This window comes from Corythoichthys intestinalis, chromosome 4 (genome assembly GCF_030265065.1).
Source record: "Corythoichthys intestinalis isolate RoL2023-P3 chromosome 4, ASM3026506v1, whole genome shotgun sequence".
Classification (NCBI taxonomy): Eukaryota; Metazoa; Chordata; class Actinopteri; order Syngnathiformes; family Syngnathidae; genus Corythoichthys; species Corythoichthys intestinalis.
In genome coordinates this window covers 29,592,261-29,607,106 of record NC_080398.1, presented here as the reverse complement: position 1 = coordinate 29,607,106, position 14,846 = coordinate 29,592,261, and the positions used below count along the sequence as shown (strand labels likewise).

The 14,846-nt window shown below is 39.3% G+C and overlaps 1 protein-coding gene across 1 annotated transcript in view; it reads right to left on the bottom strand.

The window, feature by feature from the left end:
- Nucleotides 1–839: 839 nt before the first annotated feature.
- Nucleotides 840–14,846, bottom strand: part of si:dkey-283b15.2 (neuronal pentraxin-1) — a 30,448-nt gene continuing 16,441 nt past the window's right edge. Inside the window, exons 4-7 of the mRNA XM_057834061.1 lie at nt 8,466–8,751; nt 8,146–8,393; nt 6,549–6,728; nt 840–2,002 (exon numbers count right to left, since the gene is read on the bottom strand). Of these exons, the coding sequence (XP_057690044.1) occupies nt 1,793–2,002; nt 6,549–6,728; nt 8,146–8,393; nt 8,466–8,751 (924 nt within the window). The 3' untranslated portion in view covers nt 840–1,792. The remainder of the gene's footprint in view (nt 2,003–6,548; nt 6,729–8,145; nt 8,394–8,465; nt 8,752–14,846) is intronic.

Here is a 14,846-nt window from a genome sequence, read left to right as displayed (position 1 = left end):
TTGCACTGGCTCAAAAAGACTGTCCACCGCTATAAGCATCCAATTCAAGCACCACTTGGAATTACAGCACAACAGGTAACAGGACAGCCAGGACTTTTTGATACTGCTCGTGCTCAATCCTCGGTTCAAGCTCAGTTGTTGTTGAGGGTTTTGAAAGCTTAGGTTTAAAGAAATTCTAAATATCCATCTTGCCTCCTCAGCTGTAGTTTTGGCTAAGCAATGCAAACGGCTGTCTCTAAGGTTCTATAGTCACATGATCTGTTCGAAAAATAATTTGAACCCATTATGAAATACTTTGAAGGATTCCTGTTCATTTTATTCATTTGTGTTGTTTGTTTTATTGCTCTAAAACTTTTATAGACAACATTTTAAGGGCCGTATTCAATGGTCTTTATTTTAAAGGGGAAGTTTAGAATTTTTTTACATTAGGCTTAATCTTTGAGTTAGCCGGGGTTTAATTAGTCGTTGGAAATGATTTGAACACATTCTGTGCAGTTTGACAGTTATTTGTTAGTTTCAGGGCTCCGGAGTGGCTAAGCTAGCGCGAGTCAATCGTGGTTGAAATCAACTCCTTCAACTAATTAAACCCCCGTTAACTCGAATATTAAGCCTTATGTGAAAAATTAAAATGGTCAAATTCGCCACATGTAGGACGTTTTGCCGACGGCGGACATTTTGGCAGAACGCCGGAACATATTTCCTCCACACCTTTCTCACCTTTTTAACCCCTGACCCATTTTCATGCCTGATCTATGAACAAATGCTGTTTTTGTCTCAAATTTGGTAGGTGGCAATTCATAATTCGAAAATTACCGTATATATATATATATATATATATATATATATATATATATATGTGTGTGTGCTAATAAGAAGCATTCGAAAAATTTTGATGAAATTTGATTGTCACCTTAAATCCTGAACAATAAATGGATTGTTCACTCCATTTCAAAGTTGAATTGTTACCTTTGTTATTGTGGCTTTTTTTAAGACCTAATTTGTCAAAATAATATAAAGCTTATCATATTGTAAAAAACTAATATCAACCATGCCTGTACTGAAGTAGACACAAAATATGAAAACCATTTCTTCTAATGGGTTTAAACACTTGCAATGATGTCTATATGGTTTCCCAACATGTTTTAATCTGAACTACATGTATAAAAATGATACTATGATACAGAAATAGGTTTTTACTACCTGAAGTAAACACATTGACAGCAATCGACGCCCAATCCCTTTTGACTGAGAGGGCTGGCAACTCTCTCCCAGTCAAAAGGGATTGGACGTCTATCGCCATCAATGGCAGCCAATAAGTTAACCGAGACGGTGAAAACAACAACAAAAAATATATATACAGTACAGTACATTGAATGCAATAAAACTACTACATTTTAACAGGCAATGTCAAACTAAACATGTAAATCTAACAAAATGATGACAAATTCTTTGGTTTTTAGCTGTATTTGATATGGAAATCTTCCAGATGATTATTTTGTCAACACATTGTTACAACAAAGTACTACAAGTCAAAATTATCAACATGACAATATGTCACAACACCCGACTGATTCCCTTTATTCCTCCTTGAGGGTTGGGGTTAATTCTATTTCTGACCTCATGACCCTCAAAATTTAATCACTGTCATATTACAAACCTACGGGCAGAGGTAAATATGTTGCTACAAAGATGGAAAAAAAAAAATCAAAGGCATTTCCTGTCATTACAGAGGCGATTTTTGTTTTTTCCGCCTCTGTTAACAGTATGATCGGTCAACATATTGATGAGTGTTTTAGTGACAGGGTTCTTGGGCACGTTTAACCACGCCCCCGTGAAGCTCCACGTCCGACTCGGACCACGAGATGACGTCACCGTTCAAGCGACTGCTGCACGTCGCCAGACTTTGGATGTCAGCTGCGTTGAGGACTGACGACCACATTTGTACGTCGGCTAGCTCGCCCACAAAGGACTGCGTGGCATCAAAGCGGCCTCCCAAAGTATCCTGAAAGTAAGAAATACAAATATGAAGTTATAAAATTTCAACTAAAACTAAAGATTGACAGATATACTGGGCCGATATATCTGCCGATACTCAAGTCCAAAAGCCAATATTATAGTAAAACCTATGTTCACTGTTTGGGTGATTAACTTTGTTGTGATTTTGCACCACCTAGTGGTCAAAATTAAGTTGTGGAATAAGAAAACTGACAGGAAGTGGCTTCCTACAAGCAAGCTGGCATCTTTCGAAATTTTTCTTGTGTTACTTGTTTAGTTTGTAGTTACTATCTAAATTACTTTTTGGGAGAAGTAACTCAGTTACCTCATTGTAACAGTAAATTGTTACTCAGCAAAGTAACACATGTTACTTTTCTTGTTCTACACGTTATTACAAATATGCAATATAAAACATTTCACATCAAAGATGTTAATGTTATCTGATTCAATTGATTTTTTCATTCCTCCCCCAAAAAACGTAGGTCAGATTTTTTACTTTTTTTTTTTTAATTCAACTATATGAGAGTTAGCGGTATACAATCTCATTGGGCTGTCATGATAAATGGTAAAAAAATCACAGGGACCTTGATTACTTGCCATTGAAAATAAATGGGAAATTTGTTTTTATATGTATTTGTTTAAATTCCGATACAGGACATACCATCTTCATAAGTAGGACTCAAGACTCGAAAAAGGCTCAAGTCAGGCTACTTTAGCTGTGTAGGGGGTTGGGCGAAACCTTGCTGAGTGAGGCTGCTTTCTCTTTCGCACAACCCCCTCCTCAGCTAAAGTAGCCTGACTATTAGTCAATTTGTTTCAGACACTTATTTCTTACTTGCCTACTGTAGGCTGATAAATTTGTAGGTAGATTTGTGTATGTCTTAGTCAATCCCAAAAAAAGGTTCCTTCAATCAAAGTATATATTTTCAATCAAAACAAAAGTCACTTGAATGAAAGCAAAATGTGTTTGAATGCAAAAGTTGCCTGAATGATAGCTTGTTTCTGAAGCAAGAGTGGTATTTACTAGTCTTGCATATTTTTTTCCCAGCCATTTCATGTGAGGTGTTTTTTTTGTTACCACTGTTGCTTGGTGTGCTTAGTTGTAGTATTTCTGAATATCTATGTATATCAATGTATATCGACAGCAAATTGTTAACTGATCTTTACAAAAATGTTTTTTTAACAAGTAGAGTGTATTCAAACAAATACATCCGAATAAATTAGAATTATTAAATGCAATTTTTGCATTCAAACACATTTTGCTTTCATTCAAGTGACTTTTGTTTTCGATTGAAAATACATACTTTGATTGAAGGAACCTTTTTTTGGGGGGGGGATTGACTAAGACATACACAAATCTACCTACAAATTAATCAACCTGCAGTAGGCAAGTAAGAAAGAAGTGTCTGACTACTAGTCAGGCTACTTTAGATGAGGGGGGGGGGGGGGTTGGGCAAAAAAGGCTCAAGTCAGGCTACTTTAGCTGAGAAGGGGGTTGGGCGAAAGAGAAAGCAGCCTCACTCAGCAAGGTTTCGCTCCTGCCATGTAGTTCTAGGCTGAGCCCTCACTTTTCCCATCATGAGTGATGCCCCACGAGGAGAGATTTTACATGGAGCCCCAGTCCAAGGTAGATTATCAGTCATGTTTAGCCTTTTCCATTTTCTAACAATTGCTGCAACAGTTGATTTATTCTCACCAACCTGCTTTCCAATTGTCCCGTAGCCTTTTTCAGCTTTGTGGAGCTAATCAATTCTTTTACCTGCTGCCTTTCGAAATCTCTCTGGTATTGGCCATGGTAGCGGGTGGATTATAACTGACTGTGGGGTGCACAGGTGACAATTATGAGCTCAAACGGGTGGGGTAAAGGTGGACTTTTTTTAAGGTAGAATGACAACTCTTTGAGTGTCATAATTATTGCTGATTCTCAGGTGCACAAATACTTGAACTGAACCCCATTAGATAAAAATATATAACAAATAAATTTTAAAAATCATACAATGTGATTTCTGGATTTTTTTTAGATTGTCTCTATGAGTGGAAATGCATCTATGATTGAAATTTCAGACCTCCACCTCTTTTCAAAGTGAGTGAACTTGCAAAATCACAAGGAGTGCAAATAATTGCTCCTCATTGTATTCCAAGTAGTCCCAGGAAAACAAAAAAATCTTGATAACCTTTCAACAAGTCCAGTATAGAGGATAGAGGGTGTAAAAGAGGTACATTTATGTGTGTTTTCTATAGTATTTCATCGTTTTGACTTGATAGTTTTGATTTGCTGTGATTACTCTTGTTTGAATCCTGTGCATCAACAGGAAGAGAAGAGAAGAGAAGACAAAAATTAACTTCGTCAGACTCTTATTTCAGTTTTACATTTGACACTGATTCAATGTTCTATTTTCTGCAGGCATCACAAATATACTGTTATAACAAATATTGCTAGCATATAAAGGCCCCACAAATACACTGTCAGAGATATTTTTTCCGACAGTAAAATCGTAAAACAATACACATTATTAAAATGTGCAAAACCCCTTAAATGTAGCTTGACTTGAACTGACACATAATATTACATGAATAGTACTACTGTTGTGTGTTCCCCTCCATTTGGGCCTCATACCAACACAAGTGGTTGCATTTCCATTTGAACGGCTGTTGTCTGTCGGACAACGACTTGCTAATTCAAAAGCACTTAGGTCATTTAGGCCACCTCTGGGTTTTTTCGGAGGAGAGTCCAAATTGGCCATTGCTTGGGACTGTTAGGAGTAGCGGAATTCTCTGGGACTTCTAGTGTTAATGTATCTCATGGGAGTATGAGACACTCCCATTGTGATCATTCAACGTGCCTCGTTTATTAGGACAAAGCAGCGAACAGGAAGTAGTTATGGGGGTGCAGAAGAAAAGAGAAGGAGAGAGAAGAGAAGCACAAACAACAAGAAATACATTGAATGCCTTAACTAACTGGGAATATGATAGTGCTATCGTTAGCTAGTTGTATTTCCATTTGACACCGTGTGGGAGGACTGATGACCCAGGAGAAAGAGGCGGGTGGGGAGTCAGAAAGATAATTGATTGGGAGGGGTTGGAGTGTACACAAATCAGCCATGTGTGGTTTAGAACCCAGCATTTGTGTGAATCCCTTGTGAGTGTGGGAATGTTGGCATCCTGTTTTATGTTGCCTGATCGCTAATCCTGACATCGAGTCTTTCTACTTGAGTGTGTCTAATTCTATGTTTATACTACAGGTCTTAATGCATGAATCCGATTTTTTCGTGCTTTTCCGACTCGAGTGAGGATTTAACTTGAGGGTCTGAACGTGACAAGTCGCATAGAACAACTGGACCATTTCAAATCCGATCCGGGTCACTTTCGTATGTGGTTCAAATCCGATCTGGGCCACATTTTTACAGAATGTCGCGGCGATCTGTACTGTCAAGTCTCCCAAATCTGAATTCATGCAGCAATTACGTCATCAAAGAGCGAGGGAGACGCTACGGAAGCGGGCTGTGCGTTATTAGCGCCTGGCTTGCATTGAACACGGCTTTTGGGGAAGGGCCGGGCTTGACAACAGTTATTAAAAAAATAAAAATGGGTTGAGGATAAGCCTGAGAATGATCAGTTTTCTCTCTGCTCTATATGAGCAATATTTCAACATTGCTTACACAGCCGAGAGTTGGGGCAAACTGCCCGTATGTGTGTGTGAGACATACACGGACAGTGCGTGCATGCTCCATATAAACTTTGAATATAAGCCTAAACGGGGATTATTTATGTCTGTTAATTGTGTCCTCTTTTTGAAAGGCAAAATATGATACCCTTGGAATGACGGATGACAGCCAGCATGTGCGGTCATTTGTTTTGATGCTTCTGCGCATGCGGGTCTTCTTGCTCAGTGCGTGTCGGACTGCGAATTAGTGCGCATGCGTAATACTTGCATGATCTCAATGGACAAAGGCAGTCTGAACGGGCACGCCCAAAAAACAGATATGACAAAAAATCGGATTTGTGGATTAAGACCTGTAGTATGAACCTAGCCTAACTGCACCTAGTAATGCGTGAATCACATCAGATGTGATAGTCCTGCAGACGAGAGAAAATGCTCAAATCAAATCAACCGACACGGGACCCCTACGGCCCACCATTTTCTAATTCTAAAGTCGGAAAAAGTTTAAATGCATGTACACTGAAACCATTCGTATCTCAGTTTTGATTTTGTTGTTTATTGTTATTTTTTTTTTTTTTACTGGTCCTAACCTGTTCTGTACTTTTTATTTTACTTGGTAGTGTACAGGTATACTTAAATTTCATTAAACATTTGTTTTATTAGTGTATTGAATTTGTAATACTGTATATGAATTTATATAGTAACTGTTTGAATTGGCTTTCATAATCAATGCGTGTTTTTAAAAAGTATATTGGCTTACAAAATCGGCTTTAGACATTGACTGATTTTTAAAAAAAAAAAAAAAAAAATTTTTTTTTGTTATCGGCTACAGCCTATGAAAATCCCATATCGGTCAATCTCTAATAAAAACGCAACTTTTATTCGTCCTGACCTGTTCCTGTCCTAGGATGAACACTCCTCCCGCTCTGATGGGATGCCAGGATGCGAGATTCCTGCCGGACCCCCGCAGGTCACCGTCCTGGTAGGCCTCCCAGTGTCCGTCCCGTGTGGACCATGTCACACACACGTGGTTCCATTTTTCGTCACTCAGCATCAAAGGCAGAGACACAGCCTACCAAAAAAAAAAAAAAAAAAAACAAGGTCAAAACTCTCAACCAAACATAACAAACAAACATAAATCTCGTTAGTATTTTCTGTGGACTTTCGAAGGTTACTTCCCCACAACGTATTTGTGCTAACCAGGGTAGCCACAAACCGTTAGTTTGATAGTCAACTAATTGTTTTGGTAAAGAAAAAATCGCTAATTTGTTTTTGTGCCATTTTAACGCCTCCTCTGTCAACAGTTAACGTACAGTGCCCTCCATAATTATCGGCACCCCTGGTTAAGATGTGTTTTTTAGCTTCTAATAATTTTTTTAAAAATTCAAATAATATGGGACCTTAATGGAAAATAAGAGAAAAATCCTTTGAAAGCAAAGGCCCTGGGAACCTTGTTAGGGTGCATGGCATCATGAATGCTTTGAAATACCAGGACATTTTAAATCAAAATCTGTTGCCCTCTGCCCGAAAGCTCAAGATGGGTCGTCACTGGGTCTTTCAGCAAGACAATGACCTTAAAAATATGTCCAAATCTACACAGAAATGGTTCACCAGACACAAAATCAAGCTCCTCCCATGGGCATCTCAGTCCCCAGACCTTGTTTTTTTTGGCAAAAGGGGGTTGTACAAAGTATTAACACCACAAAATCAAGCTCCTCCCATGGGCATCTCAGTCCCCAGACCTTGTTTTTTTTGGCAAAAGGGGGTTGTACAAAGTATTAACACCAGGGCTACTAATAATTGTGACACACATTATTTGATGTCAAATAATTATTTCTTTATGTGGGATTTTTTCCCCACTGAATAAATGCACTTGTATTGAAGGTTGGATTTTTCTCTTTTTTTTCCATTAAGGTCCCATATTATTTGAAAAAATATATATATATTAGAAGCTAAAAAACACATCTTAACCAGGGGTGCCAATAATAATAGAGGGCACTGTATCTGTTCCAATAGCGCCTTATTCAAAATGACCTGGTAGCAACCAATGTGACCATGTTATTAACAAAATAAACTTTATAAACATATATATTTAATCCCCAAAGTTAAATATTGTTTTAATGATTTATTCACTGATTTATTTTTAACAACAATAAAAATCTATCAAAGCACTTTTTTCTCCCCAACACCTAGGGGTGCTGCAGCACCCCACGTCCCGTGCCACTGGGCGCCATAACTTCCGTTTTCATAGGATGGTTTTAGGTTTCAGCCCTACTTGATACTTTGAACATTTTTGGCAGGTCATTTTAATTTCAAAGCTGTGATAATTGTTGTATAAATTTTCACCAAATAAATAAAAATGTTATACTCTATGTGGCATACCGATATCATAATTTAAAAGTGCCTGTATCGTAATAGATTTTTTCCCCATATTGCACAGCACTAAGTAAACTAATAATTAGCGTGACTTATTTGGTTTGTCTCATCACCTTGTCGTCAATAAGCAGCTCTACGGGATTCCCGCCCCACTCGATCAGCACCATCTCGTTAGCCTGGCCTGGCGCCGAGTAGGAAAAGGGCGTCCCCATGGCGTGCCCTGCGCCGGCCTTGAGCCACAGACACAAAGTCAGTGCGAAAATCTCCTGAGGCAGTGTCCTCTTGACACGCGCGTACATGTAGTTGCTCCGAATAGGGAAGCTGAGCTGGAAGGCGTCATGCTGGGTTTTCCCGCTAGAACCTGAAGTTAAAATAGCAAATATTGCATTATATCAGAATTATATTCATAAGTACATTAACCAACTTTGTGTACCTGTCAGGTGAAGCTGGTTGAGCACACTTTCCAGTTTGTTGCCGTGGTAACCCTTACGCGGTAGGTAAGCGTGACCGTCTGCTTCGTTGTTATCCGGCCCGCCATGATGGCCGTTATCGTCGCGCTCGTCGACATGTCCCGTGCGGTTGCCGTCGGCGCCGTCGTCCGTGTGGTCGTTGAGGTGGTGGTAGTGGTCGTGTGGATGCAACTGTTCCTCCAGAGTGTCGATCTTCCTCTGTAGAAGTTCCCTCAGAGAACTGGAGTGGGTCAGGGATGAGTTTCTCTTCTGTTTAAGACATTTGAAAATAATTTGATCAAATTTTTGGCCAATTTTCTGTCGTATCGCGTTCAACCAGTTTGTCTATGCAGGATTTAGTCTTTAATTTCAAATAACAGTCTGTTTTTTAACAAAGGGATGTATATTAAATGTGAAATATGATACGATTTTTTGACCTGATTAATCATTGACTTCAGCTCCGCATTCAATACCATCATCCCCGACATCCTGGTGACCAAACTGCTTAACTTGGGCCTCCTCCCCTCCATTTGTTCCTGGGTCAAGGATTTTCTGATTAACCGCTCACAGTATGTTAAACTCGGCCACTACACATCCCATACCATCAAACTTAGCACTGGAGCCCCTCAAGGCTGCGTGCTGAGCCCGCTTCTCTATTCCTTGTATACTCACGACTGTACACCTGTCCACTCATCAAACACCATCATAAAATTTGCTGACGACACAACTGTTGTTGGCCTCATCTCCGGAGGAGACGAAACCGCCTACAGAGATGAGGTACAGCGACTGTCAGCGTGGTGCTCGGAGAACAACTTGTTTCTGAATTCCACCAAGACCAAGGAATTAATAGTGGACTACAGAAAGGTGCCTGCCTTGGAACCGGCACTTCTCTGGGTAAACGGAGTGCGTGTGGAGCGTGTAAAGACCTTTAAATTCCTCGGTGTACACCTATCTGATGACCTCTGCTGGTCAGCTAACTCCTCGGCCATAGTGAGGAAAGCTCGCCAGAGACTCCACTTTCTGAGGGGCCTCAGAAGGAACAACACGGGCAAGGAACTAATGACTGCCTTCTACCGAGCAGCTATTGAGTCCATCCTCACCTACTGCATCCCAACGTGGTATGGAACCTGCTCGGTAGCGGACAAAAAAATCACTGCAGAGGATGGTGAAAGCAGCGGAGAAAATTATTGGCTCCTCTCTGCCACCTCTGGAGGACATTGCTGCTGCGCGGCACCTTAAAAGAGCTAGGAACATTATTAAAGACTCTTCCCATCCTGCCCATCACCTGTTTGAACTGTTGCTCTCTGGCAGGAGATATAGGGCGATGAGGTCACGTACAACTAGACTCAGAGATAGTTTTTTTCCTAGGGCCATCCGCGTTCTTAATACTGAACAGCACTAATTCCTCATGATGCTGCTATGTAGCGACTTTTGCACAATAAGTTATTCTTGTCTTTTATTCAGTGATGTTTTAGTTGTGTGTTATTTTATAGTCTTGTGTTTTATGGTCCCACGGAGTAGCTTTCCAATTTCATTGTTTGCTCTGCTTGCAATGACAATAAAGGAATTGAATTGAATTGAATTGAAAAACAATTTGCCCAACAATTTGCTTATGAAAGTAATTGTTGCAGCCCTGGTTGTTAGTGAATTTTATTGTATTTTTTTACCCAAATAATCAATCGGGGTGACGGTGGCGCAGGTGGTTCAGTGGATAGTTCGCTAAATAAAGGATCGGGGGTTTGATTCCAGTCCTACCTGTCCCCATTGTTATTGTTTCCTTAGGCAAGATACTTCACCCAACTTGCCTGTGTCAGAGCAAGTAGTGATCAGAAAGGCGGATTGGCTGCCTCACTTCTGTCGGACTGCCCCAGTAGTGTGACAGCTACAGTAGTGTGTCGTTGTGTGTGTAAAGTACTGCATAAATTAAAGAAAATGATAGATTTGTTGATTTAATTTTAAAAAATATATATTTACAGCCGTAGTTGTGGGTGTGAATATGGTTTTTAAACTTGTTGGGGATTTCTTTTTTACCCAATAAATCAAGTACAGTGATCCCTTGCTACTATGCGCCCTCAGTTCATCGCAGATTTTTTTTCAATTAAAAAATAAAGAAATAAATAAAGATGAGCTGTCCGGATCCGATCACGTTGTCTCACTCTCCCTCCTGCTGCTTTTTTCTTGGTCAGGCAGTGCACTGGAGTTGCTTATTAAAGTCAACGATGGTTGACAGACGTCAACGTTTGATCTTATCAAACAGGCTTGGAAGCTGAAACTTCAAAGCGCCACATGCGTCAATCATCTTTTAACTTGTTAAACAGTTGCCGTGTCATCTCATTTTGTGTAAGAGAGCAGCTTGAGCGGATTTGAGTGGCCTCACTCAATGAAGCATTTAATAAAGGCAAGCATTTTACTACCTTATTCTTGTTAGAAAATAATTCGGTGGGACAGTAACATATTTAGAACTTATTATAATGATCACATTTGAAGTGCTTAAAAAACATTTATTAAAATTAATTATATACTAGGGCTGTCAAAATTATCGCGTTAACGGGCGGTAATTAATTTTTTTATTTAATCACGTTAAAATATTTGACGCAATTAACGCACATGCCCCGCTTAAACATCAAAATGACAACACAGTGAAATGTGTACTTGTTGTGTTTTTCAGAGTTTTGTCGCCCTCTGCTGGCGCTTGGGTGCGACTGATTTTATAGGCTTCAGCACCCATGAGCATTGTGTAAGTAATTATTGGCATCAACAATGGCGGGCTACTAGTTTATTTTTTGATTGAAAATTTTACAAATTTTATCAAAACGAAAACATTAAGAGGGATTTTAATATAACATTTCTATTACTTGTACTTACATTTATCTTTTAAGAACTACAAGTCTTTCTATCCATGGATTGCTTTAACAGAATGTTAATAATGGTAATCCCAGTTTGTTGATTTATTGTTATAATAAACTAGTGTTGCACCGATACCATTTTTTGGGCCCGATACCGATACCTGGCTGTGCAGTATCGGCCGATACCGATACCATTCTGATACCACTCTGTTTGCAAAAAAAAAAAAAAAAACACACACACACATATATATATATATATATATATATATATATATATACACAGGGGCGCACATAATTTTTTTTGCCCAGGTTCTCAGAGGAGGACCTGGAGATGTGACTTGGTCCTCATTGAGCTTGAGAGCCGACCCGCCTGATGTGATAAATTTATGACAAGCTTTACTTAGAGCCAATTAACTTTAATTAATTATATTATCAATTAATGCTTGATTAACATCAACTGGCACAACAAAATTGCCATTACTTTGAAGTGAAATGTAAAGAAATAAAAAGCACCAATTCAAAATAAAGGGCATTATGCGGCTCCCACATTAACTCCAAGCCTTTTTAAAAGTGGGATGTCCTCCTCATAAGACCTCATTGAACGTGCATGTTTAGCTTTGTAAAATGCGAGCAAAAACACGTTTGTCAGTGCATGTCGCTGTTCATTACCTTTATTCCGCCACTTGTCCATAGGGCGAGTGGGGTCCTGTTTGACATCGATAGTTTGCTTAATTGCCACATGCTCTGTTTTTTTTGTGCTTTTCAAAGTTTGGATGGCTGAAATTCTTTGACCCTACATAAAATGCGCTGCTCTTATCAGCGACATTGGGATTCTCACGGCACATTTTGTACCGCATTTCCGTGCGAGCATCATTTGCTTCTAGCCATGGTACCTCCAGTAGCCACTTTTCAGCAAAAGTCCTTTTTTTCGGTAGCTCCGGTGACGTCTCTGTCGTTTGTCTGACTTTTGACGGGGGTGGGGGAACACGGAAGTAATTACTCAGTGTGGCCTGCCTCTTCGACATTTTGAGAAGTTATTTTCTCGTGTCCGCAGCAAATACAGTGGTCAGCCATCTGTACGCAAAAGCGTATGGAAACTGTTGAGGGCCAGCGCGTTTGTCTACGTCCAGTACGCATGCGCGCATGCGGACCACTTATGTGCACCCCTGTGTATATATATATATATATATATATATATATATATATATATATATATATATATATATATATATATATATATATATATATATATATACAGTGCTGCTCGAAAGTTTGTGAACCCCACAGCGATGGTGAGATTTTTTGTAAAAAAAACTAAAATAACCTTATTAAATGTTAAGTTATACCCAAATCCACAATACTGACATTCCAAATAATGGACTGAAACAAAAGAAATAGTTATATTGTCATTCTTTATTTAACAAAAGTGGTTGATTTAAGAAAAACTCAGATATCATGTGTGCAAAAGTATGTGAACCCCTTCAGTTAATAGGATATTGCGCCTCCTTTTGCAGAGATTACCTCAACCAAACGGTTTCTGTAGTGACTAATCAGCCTTTCACATCTACTTTGGGGGATTTTTGCCCATTCTTCCTTGCAGAACGCAGTCAGTTGAGAGAGGTTTGATGGGCGTCTGGCATGAACTGCTCGCTTCAGGTCCCGCCACAGCATTTCAATGGGATTTAGGTCAGGACTTTGACTGGGCCAGTCCAGAACACGAATCTTCTTCTTTTTCAGCCATTCCTTGGTTGTATTGCTGGAATGCTTTGGATCATTATCATGTTGCATGATCCACCTTCTGCCAAGCTTTAACTTCAAAACAGATGGCGTCAGGTTATGTTCTAGGATTTGACAATATTCCTCAGAATTCATGATTCCCTGGACTATGTGGAGTTGTCCAGGTCCTGAGGATGAAAAGCAAGCCCAGATCTTGACATTCCCACCTCCATGCTTCACTGTTGGGAGAAGGTTCTTTTGGTGGTACGCAGTGTTGACTTTTCGCCAGACATGGCGGTTTTGGTTGTGACCAAACAGTTCAATTTTGCACCTACATCAGTTGATGAAAACTCTTTTTAATTTAGTCTCGACAACACAACTGTTAAAAAAACAAAAAAAAAACTACAGAATTGATTGATTAGGAAATCAGGTTGAAATAATAGAAAATTCCAAAATGTTGAGGGGGTTCACAAACTTTTGAGCAGCACTGTATATATATATACACACACACATACGTATAAGGGATGCAACGATACAGTTAAGTCACGGTTCGGTACGATTTTCGATACAATTCAATACATTTAATGCTCTGAAACAGAAAATACAACTGTTATTATTATTATTATTATTATTATTATTTTATTTGCTAACAAGCAAAAATAACAGTGCCATCATACAAACAAGCATTTTAGTGCATAATATTTATGTGCTTACTTATTACTGATCTGAAGAAATTTTTTATATAAGTGCTGAGAACAATCTTTACTGTTTGTAAAGTGGGCACACTGTTGATTGCTGCAGCTCTCTTAGCAGCTATATTTACCATATAAGCAAAACATCCTATTTGTGGTCCGAGTCCATCTGTAACATGTGCTGAATTAACAGTATTTGCAGCATTATCTATAGTACTGGTATGGCTTGATTTGGCCTGCTTAACTTCCATTCAGTCATGGCGGTTTCTAATTCATCAATGTAGTATATGGACTCGCTCTGGGCTCACGCAGCTAATGGCATGGGGTCTAAAGTAGCACATCTAGGTTGCTATTTGATGATATCTAGTGTGTGTGCGCGAGAGTTGGCATGGGATCTAACATAGGACATCTAGGTTGCTATTTGATGATATCTAGTGTGCGCGCTGCGCCGCTTGAGTGTTTTCTGGCCACAGAAGTCACTTCTGCTCATTACTGCACAACACCAGCATATGAAAATCGACTTTCATAAACAGGACGAGTTTGAAGAATTTGCCACTCATTGTTCATCATGAAACCATGACTTTGTTTAATCTCTCACGGTCTTAACATTTCTGATCCCATTGGCTCTTAAACAGCAGGCGTTAGCTCACGCATGCTAATAGTTAGTGAATGACATGTTAGAAAAGCAGTGTATCATCATAGTTTAGCGTTGTTGTGAACATCCTTAATATTAAAGGCGAAAGTATTATTGTCATTTAGTAATTTCGAGACAAACACATGCAGATGTCATGCATCGGGATTTGGGACATTTGTTCACGTGGGGAGGACAGGTCATTTGCGCTCAAGTGATGCCAGTAGATGGTATCGGCGCCCTAAATGTTGGTACTCGTCGATACCGATACCACCAATTCAGGCCGGATTGGCACCCCCTGCCGATACTGGTATCGGTATCGGTGCAACTTTATAATAAACAAATACAGTACTTATGTACCGTATGTTGAATGTATATATCCATCTTGTGTCTCATCTTTCCATTCCAACAGAAAAATATGGCATGTTTTATAGATGGTTTGAATTGCGATTAATTGCGATTAATTAATTTTTAAGCTGT